This window comes from Equus quagga, chromosome 8 (genome assembly GCF_021613505.1).
Source record: "Equus quagga isolate Etosha38 chromosome 8, UCLA_HA_Equagga_1.0, whole genome shotgun sequence".
In the NCBI taxonomy this organism is placed as follows: Eukaryota; Metazoa; Chordata; class Mammalia; order Perissodactyla; family Equidae; genus Equus; species Equus quagga.
In genome coordinates, this window is record NC_060274.1 from 78,533,277 (window position 1) to 78,554,045 (window position 20,769).

The window sequence follows — 20,769 nt, forward strand, 5'->3', positions numbered from 1 at the left end:
GCCTCTCTCACCTCCATTACTACTACATATTTAGAACTTAATAAACAGTAAGCAGCATTAGCTCATGGCACCATGTAGGGGGCTAAAAATGGTCCTGGGGAGTCTCTTTCTATTCCTAAACCACAGCTGATCAGGTAATAATTGTTTGGGGTTCAGGAAAAGAGAAAGGCCACCCAATACCCAGAGCACCTTTCCTGACAGAAGCCAAAGCAGCAGTAGCTGTGAGGGCCAACAGTTCTGTGAGCCTCAGCAGCCACTGGTCAGGGCCTGGTACGGCCCCCAGACCGCCCACCGTGGGCCTTACCATGGCCTTGTTCTCCTTGATGTTCATGGTCCTTTTCAGCAGAGCATCTGAGCTCTCCTGGCCCTCATCCCTGGAGTCGTCGCCAGACTCAGAGGCAGAATCGTCCCTTTCCTTCCCCCGTCTGCAGCTTTTCTTTCTTCCAAGAATTGCTTTTTTATTGTCCTGTAAGTGTGAGCTGGAAAACAGCGGCTCAGAAGCATTGTTTTTATCTGATTTTTTTGCCAGTTTCTTGGTAGGGAACTGAAAGGCTACCCGAAGACCAATGCTGCTGCTTCTACGCCTGCTCCTTCTGGGGCTAGCCTTCTCTTCTTCCTCATCTTCCTCTTCCTCACTCCCTAAAGAGGCTTTACTGTCATCGCTCAAATCTGACTCCATGAGCTAACAAGATGAGAGAAAGAATAAAGATGTTGTCTATAACAGACCTTCAAAAAGACACACATTTAAAATCACTCTGACATTATTGTAGGAAAAAGATGACTATAATAGTTCCCTCTGAACTCTTCAATTAAATGCTCATAGTTTGTTGTGAATATAATCAAAGAGCAAGCATTCTATTACTACACTGTGCTGCAGCCACACCCACCCACAGACTGTGTTCCATCAGAGCAGCAGGCTGGAAGCAAAACGCTGACGACGTGGGCTCTTCCACAGTGGAACAGCCAGGGAGGCCCATCCAGAACCCAAGCAATGAGGAAAATTCAAAGAAAAGGGTGTGCATGACCTAAGAGTTATCGTCAGATGAAAATGGAGTGCTAAGGAAAAACAAGTAACCAACTATTCTGCCTTAAATAGCAAGAATATGACTTCTGAGTAAAAGTGACAGGAGAGCTGACTTCACATCACTGAAGTGACCAAGGAGCAGGCAGACAACCTGCCATCGGGGTCAGTGGGAGAACCTCATCCCCAGGACATGATGGGTCCTCACTCCAAGGGAAGCCCTCCTCCCTCTTCTGTAACCTGCAGAGCCATGGGTGAAATCAAGGCAGACAGCTACAGAGCACCAGTTCAGTCCCCGCAGGAAATTCTCCCCCCGATTTTCAAACTCCACTAAGTGGTATAGGTCTCCAGCATTAAAACATTATGTTTCACACATGAGAACACAGGAAGAACAGAAGCCAGTGGCAGGGTGACATTACCCAGGTGACCATGGGTGATATCTCAGATGTGATGGGACTCTTCGCAATAGCAGAGATAGGTTTAAATATTGAGACCTACGCCATCTCCTGGGCATCTTTCCCTGACCCACGTGCTGGAAAGCACAGTCTGGGAACCTCTGTCAGGGACTCCTAACAATGGGGCTACGGTGAGGAGGGCAGCGAGCAGCACCAGGATGGGCCAGGATTCAGCAAAGTGACTCGGCTTCCTCCTCAGGGACCACTCCCCAAATTCTAGCTGGACTCAAGTTAAAAATAAGGCAGAAGGAGGAAAAAAATACAGATAACTTCCAAACCTTGGTGTGTGTATCAATCCACAAAAAGCCAAGTAGAGAAACAAGACTATACTGTACTGACTTATCTATATTTTTTAAAATATCCTGAACTTTCTACATTAGTAGCTCTGGAATTCAAAATGGCGGGCTGCAGAGGAATCCAATTGTAGGAGACACTGTTAGAAAACGGCAGAGGAAACATCTCCCAGACTGGCTTTATCTACTTATCATAATCATTATCTAAACCACCTCTCTTTACCAAGGATGTGGAGTAGCTTACTACACCAAAGCTGGAAAAGAGCAAATTGTACTATCCGTGGAGACTCAGACCTGAGGGAAAGAACACGAGGGCCAGGACCACTGCTGTGGCTGTTTGACATCTGGCTAGAAGACCACTAGACACTAAGGTACAGTAAGATCCCATTATCAGAAAAGGTGGTCTCACCAGTTCTCACTAGGGTGGGAAAGAGGTTGGGTAGGGAGGCAACCGTGCTTGTTTTCTCAGTGAATTTTAAAACAAAATTTGCAGGTGGACCTGCCCCGAGCTATGAGTGACATCTGAGTCAATGTAACATGTCACAATTCATACCCTAAACTTATAGATTGTGAAGGGAAAAAAAGACTTTTGGGGTAATTTACATTCCCGTGCTGGAAACACAAATTCTTTGAATAATCAGACATCACTTAGTGAAAGAACAGAAGATAAATAAGTCACTAAGAGTAAACGATACCCATTGGGGTTCGGAAGGATCTTAGTGTCTTGCTGGCAAGAAACTGGAGACTTGCTGGCCAGACTGTATCACATGAACTGCCATATAAACAGCTTCTGTAAAGAAAGCCAAAGGAGGGCCGGGGCCTACAGGCTGGCACAGCTCTGTGTAGCTATTCATGGAAAAAAATCACCATCAAACAAAGCAGCCTACCATTAGGGCTTTCAGGCCTTAAGTTCCCCCCAGGGAAAGGTGAGGGACAAAAGGAACCTACCAGTTACAGCTAATTTAAACTTCTACAGAGCTTCCATGCCAGAAGCGGCTCCTTAGGAGCTTCTGAGAGTAAAGAGGCGTCACCGCTATCCTTTATCATGATACCAAAGGAGGAAAGGGCATATTGATTTTTGGGGATAAATATATGCTAGTCAGCAGTAAGCTGGCCTAAACATATAGAATAAAAGGAAGAGATCAACCAGCAAGTCTCTTGATGGCAAAGTGCTGAGAACAGACTTCCCTCAGGAACTGGGCAGGCCTGGATCATCTTTATCACTAAAAAGCATGTCAGCATCCCAATGAAGAATGCACAGGGAAAACTCTAAGTTTCTACCACAGCCCAATTTTTGCCAAATGAACTCTAAAACTAAGAACACTACTTTGCACACAACAAGAAATGACTTTAATGAACTTGTTACTCCCAGATAGACCCCTCCTCTTTTCAGACAAAACAGGTCAAGAAAGTCTGAAGTAAATTCTTTGATAAGGACAATAAGGGATATCTGGGAAACATCCCCCAAAACTCCAAAGGCACCAGGGGAAGATGACTGGCTTTTCTCTAAGAGAATAATGGACTGGCGGACCAGGAATCAGCCTTAGAATAGCAATTTTTATATTTTGTTAACTGGCTTATAAGAGAAACATGTAAGAAAAAGTACAATCTTTTCATTTGTGGAGTGACTCCCTACAAGTAAAAATACAATTCACAAACAGGATTAAAAATACTACAACCCACACTCCCTCATATTGATAATTATTACCATCACTTCTGGGTTACTGTTCACATTCAGATCACTCTGCGTAAATCCTTCAAAATCCTCTGTCTCTGAGTCAGTGTCCTCTATAAAAATTCTTCTCAGCTCTTCTGTAAAGTATTTGGGATGGAATCGCACATCCTGCTAAATTAAAAACACACGTCAGAGAGAAAAAAAGAACTGAGGTTACCAGAGGCTAGGGGGCAAGGGGAGAGATTGTTTAACGGGTAGAGAGTTTGTCTGAAATGATGAAAACATTCTGGAAATGCATAATGGTGACAGCTGCACAACGCTTCTGTGAATGTACTTAATACCACTTAGTGTCTGGCTGGCAAGAAACTTGGGACTTGTCTGCACTTAAAAATAGTTAAAAATGGTAAATTTTATGTTATGTATATTTTACCACAATAAAAACACACATACATATATATATACACACACACATTTTCTAAAGCTTGCAGAAATTTAGATCCATAAATCAAAGAATTTCAAAAACTCAGACTGGCCACAGCCTCCATCAGCTTCTTGTGTGACCGATAAGTGCCGATGGAATTCAGTGTCCCCTGCCAGGGCTGGCCTTCAGGAACGTCTGCTTTCACAGAGCACCGAAAACACATGGGAAGAAGACCTGAGGAGAAAGCTGGCTCCCGCCCACGTGCTGGCTTTCCTTCCTACCAGCCATCCAAAGCCCTTCTCCTCCAGTCGGGGAGCATGCCTCCCTTCCCCAGCCAGCAAGTTTCTCTGTAGGAAAGAGCTGGAGCCTTCCACACCCCTCCCTGCCCACTGCCGAGGAGACTGCAGCTGTTCCATTGCCACTCAGCGCAGAGGACGGATGGAAAGCTCCACCCTCCCCAGCCCTTCTCTCCCCGCCTCTCCTCCCCTGCAGGAGGTGAGAGGCCAGCAACCGCCAACAGGTAGCAAGTGAGCCGAAGGAAAGATGCTACAGGACTGAGTCTTAAGAAGGAAAGACATTTTCCAATAGTGACGTTTTCTTTCTTTTGAACTAATAAAAAAGAAACCAGGCTCTCTAAATGGCAGGCTCCAAAGAAAGGAGAGGGGGGAAAAAAGAACTGCAGTGCAGCAGAGACCCACAGGCCAGCCACCTCCAAGCTGGCACCAAGGGCCGCAGTCCGTGTCCCCAGCTGCCTTTGATGCCTCTTCCTCCCGCACCCAATAGAGCAGTGACCCCTCATCACTCCACATTAGGCTGGAGAATCTTCATCTCCCCCTGCCTTTCCCTGACTTTAATTATAGACTTCTTCAAGCTCAGACATCTCTGGGGAAAAAGATATAATAGATGAGTGGAAAAACTTACAGGGGGATAGGGAAAGAAATGCCTAGATCCAGCATTTTTTTAAGCTTAAAAATGTCTCCTATGAATTATTATGGGTAATTGGAGAGAGTGTGCTCAGAGCTAAATTAGTTGGTTCCTTTGTTGATAGCTGTGGCGCAGCTGCTTGAAAAAAAATGCACACACGAAAGGGAAGTTTCTTTAAAGCGAAATTCGAATTGTGTTTAAGGGAGACTAAAGTCAGCATTGCTACACATACCGTGTGCAAGTTCACAAAGCTTTGCTCAGCTGGTGAAAATGGATCGTGAGTGGGTGGGGCCAGGCGGGGAAGCAGCAGGCCAGGGTCTGTCAGTAAGGAGGAATGGTACACGGCGGGCTCCTAGGGAAGCCCATCAGGAATCTGCTCCCTCCAAGGACAGGCCTGGAGCAAGGCCCTGCAGGCTGATCTAGGGCAAGGGGCCTATTAAATGTTATTAAAGACAAAGTCTCTGCCTAGGGCCCGAAGAGAACAGGCCATGCCCTGGAGCAGCAAGTTCCAGCCTTCCAGTCCTTCTGGCTCTTTCTATCCTTTAAGCTGACCTCACAGGGCAGCGGTCAGCCTAGGAGAAACAGGATCTTTGGTGGCTCATTCTGATCAAGAAAAACAACTTAGCGTCAGTCCTCAACTAAGGCCTATGCTTTTATTCTCCTCACTCCACAGGGTGTAAAAATTGTTTTTAATACGGTCTGTATGAAGCAAATATCCACTCCATACAGCCTCACTGCATTCTTGGTTACAGCTCTTTGCTCCCCAGGATCTGTTTGTTATCCCTTAAAATCAATGAGGCAACGTATCACGGGCCTTGGTCACCTATCTCTACCATGATCAAGAATGTGAGCAAATAACAGATCAGAAGGGAGCTAACAGAGTGATTACATTTTTTATTTGGAGGCTCTTGTGACATGAAGAAGCAGACTAGAAAGTGATGGTGGGCTAAACCAGTCAGACAAGTATCCCACTTCAATTCTACCCAGTGGTGCTCATTCACCAACGGGTGCTGGATGCATTAACCAAGAGGAAAGGGACAATCCAAGCAAGCAGTCTGAGCCAGGGAAGCTGGAAAGCACCACTCAAGTATGAAGTCCTTTCCATTAAGGAGCTTAGAATTTAGTCAGGGAGCTAGATAGGTCCATGAGTAAACATGGTGGGGATCAGTATTATAAGGGAGACACAAGCAATATGGAGCACAGAAAGAAAGAAAATCCAGGAAGACTTCACAGAAGAAGAAACATCTGAACTGGATCTGAACTAGGGCAGAATCTAGAAAAACGATGAGAAAGCACACAGGCAGGATGAAGAGCATGGACCAGCGCACACACAGGGCAGAACAGTGCCTGATGAGGGATCACTGCAGTTTCTGGTCAACTACAGCACAGCAGGCAGGAAAGAGCGGTGGGAGGGGACAGGGTGAGAAGTGGTTCTCCTACATTTGGAAGATTCCAGCTTGGCCACTACTCAGATGTAGGGCCTTGGACTAGTCATTTCACCTCCCTGAGCTTTGGTTTTATCACCAGTAAATGGGGATAAGAACAGCACCTACAGCTTCCCAGGGAGGTATGTGAATTAAGTGCCATCTGTAAGACAAGCACACTGTCACGGGCCACCTAAGGCACACTGGGTCAGACGGTGGGGGTGCAGGGGGAAGGGCGGGCTTGACCACGCGTAGAAGCAGCAGCTGTTACAGCAGCAAAAGCAGCTGCTTTGTTTCTTAAGGCCTACTGCATGCCAGCCTCTGTGCTCGGCACTTCACACCTCCTGCACTGCTCAGAATGCGCCGCTCTCCCTTGCTGCCTGTCTATGCTCGAACAGAGACTGGTGATTTCTGAGTAAGGGAGGACTGTGACCAGAACTCAGTTCTACAACTAAGGTGAGGGCTATGAGGACTATGGTAGCTTTAGAGGGACGAGATGGGAAGGGGTGGAGGTGAGGAACACGGCAGAAGATTCATCCACTACTGCTAGGGAATTGGGAAGACGTGAGAGGAGGAGGTGGGGTCAAGAACACCAAAGATGGAGATAAAAATGGGGAAGACAGACAGACAACCAGGGGAGGGAAAATGGTGAGTTTCAGATCTCCCTTGAACCATCAGGATGGGTCCAACTGGCAGTCAGAAATACATCTGGGGCTGCACAGAGAAGCCAAGCCATAAAGAACTTGGAGGTAACAGCTGAAACGAGACCAATCACTGAGATCACTAAGTGAACAAAAGGACTGAAGACAAAGGACTGAAGACAAAGTCTTGGAGAACATCCCCTATGGGGACAGGAAATAGAAGAGATGACAACAAAGAACAAAACGTGTCAGAGAGAAGAAGAGACCAAGGGCAGCGGAAGCAGGTGGCTGGTGGGGTCAAATGCTGTAGAGACAACAAACAGATGAGGACCAAAGAGACCAGGGAGGCCCCTGCAACCTGGCCTCCATGCCCACGGAGGCCAGACCACCACAGTCAGCTGAGTAATCAAGCCGGCACTTCACTTACATGATTAACTGCTTCCCTTCCTGTACGTGCCCAGTTGAAGCAAGGTGGGTTTAATTTACAGCCTTTCAAGAGAGGCCATGGTCGAGGGAGAATGAGGAATTTTGAGTGCCACAATGAACTCAGAAGAAAATGGCACAGAAGGCTAGATATTTTGATTGGCCATGCTATTGCTAAGGCATGATATGAACCTCCAGGAATCTAACAGAGACCTGTAACTTGTGTTTGCCACAGATCGAAGTAATTAAAGAAAGAATAGTGCTCTCCCCAGCAATTCCAAGAGCAAGGCGCTCATAGGACCACACTGCAGGAGCAGAGAACCGCAATTGTCTCAGGGTAACCACACACCCTTCACCGCACTGCACGGGGTGGGCAAAGCGGTGCAGGGCTGGCCCCCCTGCCAGCTGTGTGGGAGCACTCTGAATACAGCCTCGCTGCAGGCTGCAGCCCGAAGTGGCAAGGAGAATGGATTTGATCGTATGAAGTCCCCATTTATTTAAAAAATAATTGTGCATAGAAACGATTTAAACAGCTAAAGTGAGCTGGGTACTCTCACTAGTTTCTTGAAACACGAAGGCATAATGCTTATAAAATAAAATGCTCGACAATTAACTGATATCACCAGTCTCAGACCACGTCCAAAGAAAAGGATATCTGAACCAAGATCCAGGCTTCCAGATGAACACGCTTGCCTTGAGAGGAAGCATCCGTACCTGTTTCCCTGACTCCAGTGAGTCAAAACTATCGCAGCTCTCCTCTGATGAGAGGGTTTCCATGGGAACATCATCTCGGAAACCGACAAACTCTTCATCATCACTGGGGGCGTTAAAGATGTCAGCCACTTCTTTGGGGATCTGTTTTGGATTTTGAAAAGAGGAAGGATAAAACCAGGGGCTGTAATAATCACTTAGGGAAATTTTCTACAAAGGAGTAGGAATTACCATCTCTTAACTTTATTAATCTGCCCTGGTTGCCCAGAAGACCCCAGTGACCCTGAGCAAAATGGGCTTCAGCTGACACCTCATGGCAACAAGGGAAGGGAGGAGGAAAAGACTTATTTTTCAAATTCTAGAGATACATCCTACCTTACAGAGAATGTGAAGGCCATGCCTAGACAGAAGCCATTTTTGATCTCTCGAGAAACAATAAGAAAATAGGCACTGGTTTCTGAGAAACCAATGATCTATTTTTCTCCTATAGTGAATTTGTTTTTAAAGGTCATCCATGGAAAAGGTTCCATAAGATATTAGTAAGCTCCTCTGAATTTCCACCTAGAGTTCTTCATTTTTCTGTTGTCATATGCTGATTCAGAGAGAAGAAATTACATACAATGAAATAAGTCGTTTTCCTTCTTTTCTATATTCTGAATCAATTTAAGTAGTTTTAGAATTAATTCTAAGAGAATTTAAACATTATTACAGGCAATTATCCCCAGAGAGAATGTTGTCAGCAGACTTAATCTAACAAATATGTATGTGCTGAGAGTTCACTTTTATACATTGACTACCTATTTGAAAAAGTTCAAATACATAAAAAGTGAAAGAATAGTACACACATTGGTATATTCTTCACCTGGAACCCCCATTTGTCACCACATTTGCTTTCTCTCTTTTAACAAATATTAGGTTGAACCACAGGCGTTTGCTGATATTTGACTGTTTTTGACCTAGGAAAACAGCAATTTAGTCTGAGCCAACCTAATCCATGTGTGTTTAAAGTAATTTGCAGACGTCATACTAATTCACCCTAAAATACTTCAGCACACATCTCCCAGCACACTTCTCCTACAGAATCACACAAAACCATAACTGTACCTAAAATAATTAACATTAATTCAATAATAACATTTACTATAAGTTCATATTTAAATGTCTCCAACTGTCCCCAAAATGTCTTTCATAATTTTTGGGGGGCAAAACGGATCCACTCAAGCAAGGATCATGCATTGTATTTGATCGTTTTTTCATGACATTAAGGAGGCACAAAATGTTGGGTTATCACTCATTAATTAGTAGGGTTTTTTAATGGAATTATGAAAACTTTCAAACATATTCATAAGTAGATGGAACAGCATAATGAACGCACGTGAACTCCCTAGCAATTCTCTGCCCATGGCTAATCCTACTTCATCTGTATCCCTACCCAACTTGTCCTCCATCCAAATTACTTTAAAGCAACTGCAGACATAGTATCCTTTCACCCTGTGTCATCAGCTAATGTACAGTCTGTGTTCACAGTTCTAGTAACATTTTCTTAAACTCACAGTTTATTTGTACCATGATCCAAATAAGGCCCATACATTGGTCAAGAGGTCTTAAGTCCGTTCTCATGTCTCAGTTTTAATTTTTTTCTTGCAACTTATTTTTGAAGAACCTGGATCATCTGTTTGTCAGATCCTGGAGGGCTTTTTTTTGCAGCCCCAAGATGGTATTTAACAAACTCCTCTGTCCCTTTGGATTTCCTGTAATTTGGTAGTTGAATCTAGAGGCTCAGTCAGACTACAGTCTGCTTCTTTTTGGCAAGACTTCATGGGTAGTGCTGCCTTCTTCCTTCAGGAAGCACCTCATGTCTAGCTGTGTCTCTTTTTTAGTGGTGATGTTGGTTGATTGACAAGGTAGGATCTGCCAGATTCTTCCTTAGCAAAATATCTTTTCCCCTTTGTGCTTAATAAGAAATAAGTAGGGTGGTATTTGAGATTCTCCGAGGAGCCCTGGCATTTAGAAATCAAGATCTGAGAATGCGGTGTGCTCCTTGCTAGTGAAGTATCATTGCTTCTAGGCTCTGACTGGACAGAGCCAGGATATTTCAAATATCTCCAATTGTAAGTTCACAGTGACACTTGAATTCAAATCCAACATGGCAGGATTTTTCCTCACCCCCCTCAGTCCCACAGTAGTATCTCCCTTCCCCCACAAGAAAAACTCCAATTCCCAGTATTTCTCATATACTTACCCATTTGCTCTATCTACAATAGTCATACACCACATAACGACATTTTCGTCAACAATGGACTGCATATACGGTAGTGGTCCCATAGATAAGTGCCATATAGCCTAGGTGTGTAGTAAGCTACACCATCTAGGTTTGCGTAGGTACACTCTAGGATGTTCGCAATAATGACAAAATCACTTAATGATGCATTTCTCAAAAGGTATATTCATCACTAAGTGACGCACGACTGTACACACAAAATAGTTTCAAACTTCACCACCACCACTAGCAACAATACTGTCAACAATCAATCAAGCTCAAGATTTCTTTGTAGTTTTTTGTACCCTTGGAACACAGTCCCACCATTTACTAGATCTTTTCCATGAGATAACAAGACAATCATTGTACTCTGGGGATGCAAAAGTACTTAATATGTACTTCCCATTTCATCATGCAGTATTTTAAAGATATGCCCTCAAGAGTCAAGACTTTAATAATTTTTACTGCTACAACAAGACATTCTCATGTGAAACTGGCATTTTCTTTTAAAATTGAGTGCATGGAGGTGAAGAATTCGATGCCACTGGTACACTTGGGGCCACTGCCTTGATTCACGATAAGGGCTGGTAGTTTTCTCCACCATGCTTTCATACCACCATCAGTGCAAATGTCAATATAGCAAAAAAGGGCAAATAATGTCTCAGTATTATTATGATAATAATACTCAGTATTATTATGATAATAACTCTGTCCTCATGGAACCCTGAGAGGATCGTGGGATTCCCCAGATCACACTTTGACCACTGCACTAGCATATATAGTTACATATTCAGAAATTACTTGAATTCTTTGAATTCTATTTCTCTGTGCATTGAATTAATTTTATAGTTACATTCATGTGAGAAATTACTAATCCCTAATCTTATTTTTATCATGATTTTAACGCTTGTTGTTTAAAGAACAATTAGAAAGTTAACGGTTCAAAGGAAGTTTAACATTTGGTTTTAGAGAACACAAATCCAGAAGTTAAATACAAGTTTAAAGATGTCAGAGGGTTAATACATCCACTTTCCCACCATCTAATGAAATCACCTCAAGGGACAAACGGGCAGATATTTACAGAATCAGAGTTCCACTAACGACAGGAAAAAAAACTCCCACATTTATGCTAAAAAGAAACTGCTAAATGAAATCTAACTCTCAGATGATTCTTGAGAGAAAAACAAAAACTTTTCATAAGGAGGTAACTTTAACAGTATTTGGCACCCTTATCTTTTCAAAGACACCTTTTGTTGTTGTTTAGCCATCAGAACCAATACTCCAAAAATATACTCGTACTAGAGAAACACAGATAATACTGATGAAAGTGTAAGTATGTTAGACTTTACATAATAGCGCCGAGCTTGGTTCCTGAAGTGGCACTGGGAGAGGGATGGTGAGCTAGTTTCAGTATTTTTCCTTTTGATTTATGGCCATTCTATGAATCAAAAAGCCCAGCTGAGGGACCAGCCCAGTGGGGCAGCTGTTAAGTTCACATGTCTCACTTCGGCAGCCCACGGTTCGCCGGTTTGGATCTCGGGTGTGGACATGGCACCGCTTGGCACACCATGCTGTGGCAGGCGTCCCACACATAAAGTAGAGGAAGATGGGCACGGATGTTGGCTCAGGGCCAGCCTTCCTCAGCGAAAAGAGGAGGATTGGCAGCAGATGTTAGCTCAGGGCTAATCTTCCTCAAAAAAAAAACAAAAAGGCCCAGCTGGCCCAGAAGCTTGTTTTAAGATAAAAGTTAAAGGAGGATCACCCAATGTCATGATTTATTGGAAGCACATATAAGGAATGGAGAGGCTGGTGACATGAATAAACTGCTTCCAGCAGCAACTGTACTAGCCTTGGGGCTACTGTCACAGCCGCCACTGCTGGGAAGCCTGTGTCCACCCAATTCCTCCTCCTTGATCTATGACTTTGTCACCTGCTCCAGAGGTACCATTGGGGGTCTGTGATTACCAATTAGGAACAAAAGGAAAGAATACACTTTCAAAAAAGCTAAAACCACTCTGCATTCTGGGGCATGCAGGGCTCTGTTTCTCGCAGCCTAACTTCAAAAGGCATTAAGGCAGGAGTTGCAGACAATCACAAGCCCCAGGACTTAGCAAGAGTCTCCGTAAAATATTCAACTGTCTTCAGAGCAGCAGACTGTTTAACAGACTCGATAAAGAAGACAGATTTGCATACAGGGGACTCGATAAAAGAGGATTCAGAGAGACAGCTCTCTTTTGTGTGACCAGTTTAACAATATATTAATATATTAGGCCCAAGTATCTGTCATTTCTCTGTTCCATTCACCAACAATCCACTGGGTAACAGTAGTCTAGGCAGAGAGTTCAATAGACTTTTTTCCCCAAAGCTTATGTTCTGTTTGATTACAATGCCAATCATAAGACTCATTAAAAAAAAAAAAAGAAAAAAAATGAAAGCATTATTAAAGAAAATTAAAATTAAAAAATTAAACTGAAAAGAAAACACAAAAAATTTCCAACCAGTGGGTTGTATTTGGAGTAATCAAACTTCCACATTAGAAAAACTGCAATCTCACTAACTAAAAACAAATCAAGAAAATTCCCTTCTCAAAGTGAAAAGACTTTTATTATTGATGATTATTTTTTTGAATACACACATTTATTTTATTCCTTTCATACACACTGTTTCTATTTGCTGACTCTGTCCTTGTTGGGATAACAATGTGAATATCATCAAAGGTCAACTGGAGGACCAGGACTCAATTCCCCTACAAGGACACAGGCACTAGGATGGAGTCCCCAGCACTCAACACAGGGTCTGGCCTAAAGCAGGTCATCAATAAATGCCTTGTGACGGTATTTACATGCATCCGACCTTGTACTCCTCTTCCTAGGAAGGTGTCGTTTCCTAGGAAAGGTGTACTGGGTCAACAGGTGCACTCTGTAACACTCCTATACAAGAAGAACTAAAGATTTCCACCCAGAACACCAGGACATCTACATACCAAGTAGTCATATTCACAGCTCCTCTTTTGGAAAGGACTGCAAGTTTCACTTATAAGCCCTACAAATTACCCTAGCTCATCTGGGAAACAAAGAATACACACTCAACAGGCTTTGGGGCCAAGCAGGCCAGCAATGAAGGCAGCGGCTCAGGGTAAGACAACACGGGATGGCGCTGACTCGGTGAGCTGAAGACACGAGTCCAGAAAGGGCGGCCTCTCCTCCATCCCAGCAGACCACTGCTGTGCAGGAACAGCGGATGACACGTGACCGATCTTCCACCTTCCCAGAGAAACCAGGAATCTGAGTCTTGGCAAGAAATCTCCCAGTTTTAAAATGTCAGCTTCTAATGTAAGGACTGTTGATGCAAATAATCCATAATCAATCTATAAATCAAAATTGGGGTGAGTTTATTATAAGCCAAGTCTGAGGACTATAGCCCAGGGCCTGCCTTCTGCAATGAAGGAAGGACACCAATGAAGTGGGGGGGATACAAAGTGTTTACATACCGTCTTGGAACAAAGAGCATACATCATATATGATAGGAATGTCGCTTTTACAATTGTCATGAGATGCTTAGCTGGCACAGCAGGTCAGTGGTCAGCAGGTCAGTACAGCAGGTCGGTAATTAATCCTTAGTTTCTAGGAAGAGATGCTTATCCTTAAAGAAATGTCAATATGGGGGAAGCTACATCCCTACCTTTAAGGGCATCATTCTTGTCTTTGGGACATACTAAATATTTAAGAATGCACGCTCAACAAGCAACATCAGGCCCTTTTGGAAAAACAAGGTCAGGCTGAATTAGTTTTAAACAAAATGGCTTCTTGATATACTCTAATATATCCTGTTGCTTTTCATTTATTTATCAGGACAAGACATCTACAGGCTAACTCTCAAACTCACTCAGGGAAAGCACACAGCAAAACCCATGGTGCTTTGTGGAACACCAGGGTAATTTTAAATGCCAAAACTGCAAATACTACCAACCGTACCTACTAGCGTCTGATAGTAATAGTACTGGACACGAAAGCGTTAAGAGAATGAAGTAGAAAGAAAAACTTTCAATTAAAAATAGCCTTTTCCGGCCCCGTGGCCGAGTGGTTGAGTTCGCGCGCTCCGCTGCAGGCGGCCCAGTGTTTCGTTGGTTCGAGTCCTGGGCGCGGACATGGCACTGCTCATCAAGCCACGCTGAGGCAGCGTCCCATATACCACAACTGGAGGAACCCACAACGAAGAATATACAACTATGTACCGGGGGCTTTGGGGAGAAAAAGGAAAGAATAAAATCTTTAAAAAAAAAAAAATAGCCTTTTCCTTGGGCCCGGCCCGGTGGCACAGTGGTTAAGTTCACACGTTCCACTTGGCCAGGGGTTTGCTGGTTCAGATCCCAGGTGCGGACATGGCACTGCTTGGCAAGCCATGCTGTGGCAGGCATACCACATATAAAGTGGAAGAAGACAGGCATGGATGTTAGCTCAGGGCCAGTCTTCCTCAGCATAAAAAGGAGGATTGGCAGCAGATGTTAGCTCAGGGCTAATCTTCCTCAAAAAAAAAAAATAGCCTTTTCCTTGTTCATAGCAGTGCTATTCACAAAAGCCACAAAGCAGAAGCAACAGAAGTGTCCATCGACATATGAATGGATAACCAAAATGTCATATACACATGCAATGGAATACTATTCAGTTTAAAAAGGAAAGAAACCCTACAAATATCGAATCATCACTTGTACACCTGAAACTAATATAATGTTACAGGTCAATCATACCTCAATAAAAAATTAACAACAACAACAAAAACTACAGAGTCTAAAGGAGTCAGTCAGGGCCGGGGTCTGAGATCCTGCATTTCTAACAAGCTCCCCAGTGACACCCATGCACTGGTCTGCAGAACACATTTTGAGTATGGAGGTTCGAGCCCATTTTCTGTTCCTCTCTTGCAGTATGTAACTTTTCCTACTTCACACCAGTTCTTCATGTCCATATCTTAACCTCCTCATTAGACAGTTAACTCTCATAGCAGACTCTGGATCTCTTTGGCGTCTGTCTTTCTCACCCTGCCTCCTTCCAGCACCAAGAAGAGTCTTGTATACTTAGAGGTACTTAATAAATATTTAAGTAATTGATAAGCAGCATCAACTAATTAAAAAAGAAAAGGGCAATTCTGTCACATGCTACAATATGGATGGACGTTGAGGACATTATGCTAAGTGAAATAAGCCAGTCACAAAAAGACAAATATTGTATGATTCCACTCACATGAGGTAGCTCATGCGAGTAGTCAAACTCCTAGACACAGGAAGTAGAATGGTGGTTGTTGCTAGGGGCTGGGGGGAGGGGGAAATGGGGAGTTGCTGTTTAATGGGTAGGGAGTTTCAGTTTTGCAAAATGAAAACGTTCTGGAGATTGTCTGCACAACAATTTATGGTTGCACAACAATTTGAATGTACTTTACACTACTTAAAAATGGTAAAGACAGTAAATTGTATGTTATATGCACCTTACCACAATTTTTCAAAATTCAACCATAAAAGACAAATTAAAAAAGACAATTAAAAAATGTGGGGGTAATTTTCCTTCCTTAAACAAATGCGCTCTTCTCCAAATTTAAGAACAAATCTGGACCTCCACCCAATTCTCATGCCACCAGCGCTTTAGGGGCATGTGGTTTGAAATCCCAAGCCCCGCACCTAAGGCAGGTTCAGATACATCACCTCACTAACCAGGACTCGGCTTTAACGACTGGCAGAATCACACCTCGAACCCAGGCATCTGGGCTCCTAAGACCAAACGTTAACTCAAAGTCTGGGGTACACAGCTGTCTGAAGAACCACACTTGGTTGGAATCCAGCCTTGTTCTACCCCAACTAAGCTGACGAATAAAAACAAATCCTGCTGAGTAGCTGCTAGCTTCTCATTTAGTACGTGCCTTTCCAGCATGAGTAACAAAACACAATACTTTCAAGGTCTCCATTTCACTTTAACCTCAGACAGCCTGAGCCTCAGTTAAAATTCAATAAAAGAAGCTAATAAGCTATAAAAAGATGGCTCAAACTGCCAGCTGCTTTTCAACCAAGTATTTACCTTTGGAAAAAATGAATGTTATCATTAACTTAAAGTTTTATATTTTAAAATTAAGTATAACTTTTTAAATTAAGTCTTTTCCATATCTCAATGATATCTAAATTCATTCTTCCTGCATTAAAATTTACCACCTCCTAGCCAAGAGGAATATATTGATCATCTATTAGTTTCTGAAGGAAAATAAACTGAGATTCTCTTAAAGGCCAACAGATTCAAGAGGTGACTTTGATAAAGCTTCAAGAAATGTTTCTAATTCCAGAAACACCAGTGTATATTTCACCTGGAAACAAGTTTCATTTTGAGCCCTCAGGAGCAGTACAAAAGAAATTTATGCACACTATTGCATTTTACTTATTAAGTGTTTTGAAAGCAATTTTGATAGCAAGGATGGCAGAATTTGCAGGATGTACTATCTTGCATCTGTGAAAGACGATTTTTTACACAGAGGAAAGCATTCTTTCAACCCACCACAAAGGGTGTTGTTTTACATCATTTTCTACCATAAATACCGTCATTTTCTTAAATCTCTTATGACTAAATTGGTTGGTTCATAAAAAATGTATATACCTTGCACCATTTACAAAAACTAACTCAAAATGGATCAGACCTAAATATAAAGCCTAAAACTATAAAACTTCTAGAAGAAAACAGGAGAAAAACTTTGTGACCTTGGGTTAGGCAAAGAATTCTTAGACAAAACACCAGAAGCACAATGCAGACTTTAAAAATTTACAAATTAGACAATCAAAATTAAGAACTGCTCTTCAAAAAACACTGTTAAGAGAATGAGCAACCCACAGACTGGGAGAAAATATCTGCAAATCATATATCTGATTAAAAAACCCCATATACAGACTATATAAAGAACTCTCAGTGACTCAGTAATAAAAACAACCCAATTAAAAAAATGTGCACAAGATGTGAGCAGACACTTCACCAAAGATATACGGATGGCAGATAAGCACATGAAAAGATGTTCAACATCCAGAGTCATTAGAGAAATGCAAATTAAAAGTACAATGAGATACAACTATCTACTTATCAGAATGGCTTAAAAAAACATGACAACACCAAGTGCGGAGAAGGATGTGGAGCAACTGGCATTCTCATAAACCGCTGGTGGAAACGCACAATGGTAGGGCCACTTGGGAAAACAATTTGGCAGTTTCTTATAAAGTTAAAGAAACACTTACCACGTGATTCGGCAATCTCACTCCTAGGCGTTTACCCAAGTGAAAGGAAAGCTTCTGTTCACACAAAATTTGTAATTAGCAGTTTTATGCCCAAATCTAGAAACAATCCAAATCAATTAGGGAACATAAACAAACTGTGGTCCATCCGTACAACTGCATACTACTCAGCAATAAAAAAGAATAAATTACTGATAGACATGACAACATGGATCAATCTCAAGTGCATTACGCAAAGTGAAAAAGGCTACATATTGTCTGATTCCGTTTATACGACATTTTGGAAAAGGCCAAACTATAGAGACAGAAAATAGATGAGTGGTTGCTTGCGGCTAGAGGTCAGAGCGAATTTTTGAGGGGAGATAAAATTGACTGTGGTAGTCGTAACACAACTGGAGGTGTCTGTCAAAACTCACAGGACTGAACACTAAAAAGGGTGAATTTTACTGTATATAAATTAAGACTTAGTCAAGAAAAGAAAGAAAAGTACGTAGAAACAGCAGAACATACAGACTGCCTGGAAACGGATCCTAACACATATAATCAAAATTTGATAAAGGAAATACCACAAATCAGTGGTAAAGGGATGATGTCAATAAATGATGCTGGCAAAACTGGCTATTTGAGAAGACTAAAACAGGTCATTCTGCTGCTCTCATGCTATAAATCAGATGGTCAAAGAGTTCAAAGGTAAACAAACCACAAAGGAGAATATAATTAAGGCGAATGTGCAGCTGGCCTCTGAATGAGGAAGACTTCAAGCATCCGTGTAAAGGAGATCAAAATGGAAGAGAGTAGTATCATGGACCACACAATTTAAAACTTTCTCCTTAAAAGAAGAAAACAAAATTTAGAAAGCAAACAAGAGCTGGGGGAAAGATCTGCCACAAATATGACAATTATCAATGGTACAAAAGCTCATACAAAATGAAATGCACCAAGGGTCCCACAAATAAAACAGCTAAAACAAAGAAAACTCACTGAAAAGGGAACATAGAAGAGGCTAAGCTAAAAACATATTTTAAAAGTCCTCAGCCTCCCTAAGTAATGAAATAAATAGAAATTAAGACAAGTCACATTCTCATCTAGCAACTTAGAAATGTTTGTCAGTTTTTGGGTTTTTTTAAAGATTGGCACCTGAGCTAACAACTGTTGCCAATCTTCTTTTTTTTCCTTCTTCTTCTTCTTCTCCCCAAAGCCCCCCAGTACATAGTTGTGTATTCTAGTTGTAAGTGCCTCTGGCTGTGCCATGTGGGACACCACCTCAGCATGGCCTGATGAGCGGTGCCACGTCTGCTCCCAGGATCCGAACCAGGGAAACCCTGGGCTGCCGAAGCGTAGGCTGTGAACTTAACCACTTGGCCACAGGGCCGGCCCGTTTGTCAGTTTTTAAGGGCATATTCGATGTCAGGGGAGGATGTGATATGACAAACAATCTTATATAGAACTGGTGGGGGGACAAATGGGGCCTAGGTTTGAAGAGAGAAATTCAATCATATACATCTAAAACAGGACAGTTAATTACAAGGAAAAAAAAGTATATACATTGATAAAGACTGCCAGGACATTTGGTTAAACACAGAGTGATAGAGTGTATGAACTATTAATGGTTAAGAGAATCATAAAATCAAGGATTATCAGAGTGTGACAGGCTCTCATCCATCAGTTGGAGCAGTGATTTCAAGGAGGGGCAAACCATAGCCGAGACTTAGTCAATGGCATACAGTTTGTTGACACCCCTATAAAAGATATTCTCAAACACATAAACAGAAAATGCTATTTCTTCAATAAATAACTATAAATTAGTCTTCAGCATTTAATTCAATCAAAAAAGTCTAAACTCAATATAACAACAAAAGCACAAGCAACAAAAGAAAAAACTAGATAAACTGGACTTCATCAAAACTAAAAACATCTATTTATCAGAGAACATTATCAAAAAGTGAAAAGACAACCAATAGAATGGGAGGAATATTTGTAAGTCATATAATTGGTACGGATCTAGTATCTAGAATATACAAAGATCTCTTAAAATGCAACAACAAACCACCCCATCAAAAAATGGGCAAAGGACATTTAGACATTTCTCCAAAGAAGATATCCAAATGAACAATAAGTACATGAAAAGATGTTCAACATCATTATTCACTACTTAGAAATGCAAATCAAAAACATGAGATATCACTTCATATCCTCTAGGATGGCTTTAATCCAAAAAACAAGGGAGGGGGGCTGGCCCAAGGCCGAGAGAGAGGTTAAGTTTGCAGGCTCCACTTCGGGGGCCAAGATTTTGCCAGTTCAGATCCTAGGTGCAGATCTAGCGCCGCTCATCAAGTCATGCTGAGGCGGCGTCCCACACAGCACAACCAGAAGGACCTACAACTAGAATATAGAACTATGTACTGGGGGGCTTTGGGGGAAAATAAAAGATTAGCAATAGATGTTGGCTCAGAGCCAATACTAAAAAAAAAAAGGGAGGGGGAACATGTTGGCACAGATGTGGAGAAATTAGAACACTCACACATGGCTAGTGGGAATGTAAAATGCTTCAGCCACTGCAGAAAACAGTTTGATGTGTCTTCAAAAAAGTCAAACACAGAACTACTCCATAACCCAGCACTTCCACTCTTAGGTATACAAGCAAAAGAACTGACAAGCGTTTCAAACAAATATTTGTACACGCATGTTCATAGCAGCACTATTTACAACAATCCAAATGTCCATCACAGATGAATGGATGAAAAATTACAGTAGATACAATATACAATGGAATATTATTCAGTCACAAAAACATATGTAATATACAACAGAATATTATTCAGCCATAAAAAGGAATGAAGTACTGATACATGCTACAATGTAGAGAAACCTGAAAAACATTACACTAAGTAGGAGAAGGCAGACACAAAGGTCACATATTGTATGATTCCATTTACGTGAAATATCCAGAATAAGTAAATCCAGAGGACAAAAGCAGATCAGCGGTTGCCAGGGACTGGAGGAGGAAGAAATGGGGAGCAGCCACTCAATACGTACAGGGTTTCTTTTAGGGTAACGAAATGTTTTGGACTAGAGAGAGATGGCGGTTAAACAACATTATGAATGTACTAATGCCACTGAATCGTTCACTTTAAAATGGTTAATTTGATGTTATATAAGTTTCACCTAAGTTTTTAAAAAATCTAAACTCATTATAATAATTGAAAGTCTTGTTATCCCACTATTCAAATTTGCTTATAACTACATAAAAGTAGCCAAGAGGTTTACCA

At 42.0% G+C, this 20,769-nt stretch overlaps 1 protein-coding gene across 3 annotated transcripts in view; it reads right to left on the reverse strand.

Annotated features, from left to right (window-relative positions):
* The window catches only part of CDCA7L (cell division cycle associated 7 like), a 49,175-nt gene that overhangs the window by 6,044 nt on the left and 22,362 nt on the right, over positions 1–20,769 (reverse strand). For 2 of the 3 annotated variants that reach the window (XM_046669567.1, XM_046669565.1), the window contains exons 2-4: positions 7,992–8,132; positions 3,478–3,615; positions 305–682 (exon numbers count right to left, since the gene is read on the reverse strand). In XM_046669567.1, coding sequence (XP_046525523.1) covers positions 305–682; positions 3,478–3,615; positions 7,992–8,132 — 657 coding nt within the window. The remainder of the gene's footprint in view (positions 1–304; positions 683–3,477; positions 3,616–7,991; positions 8,133–20,769) is intronic. The other variant, XM_046669566.1, reaches the window with a different exon arrangement.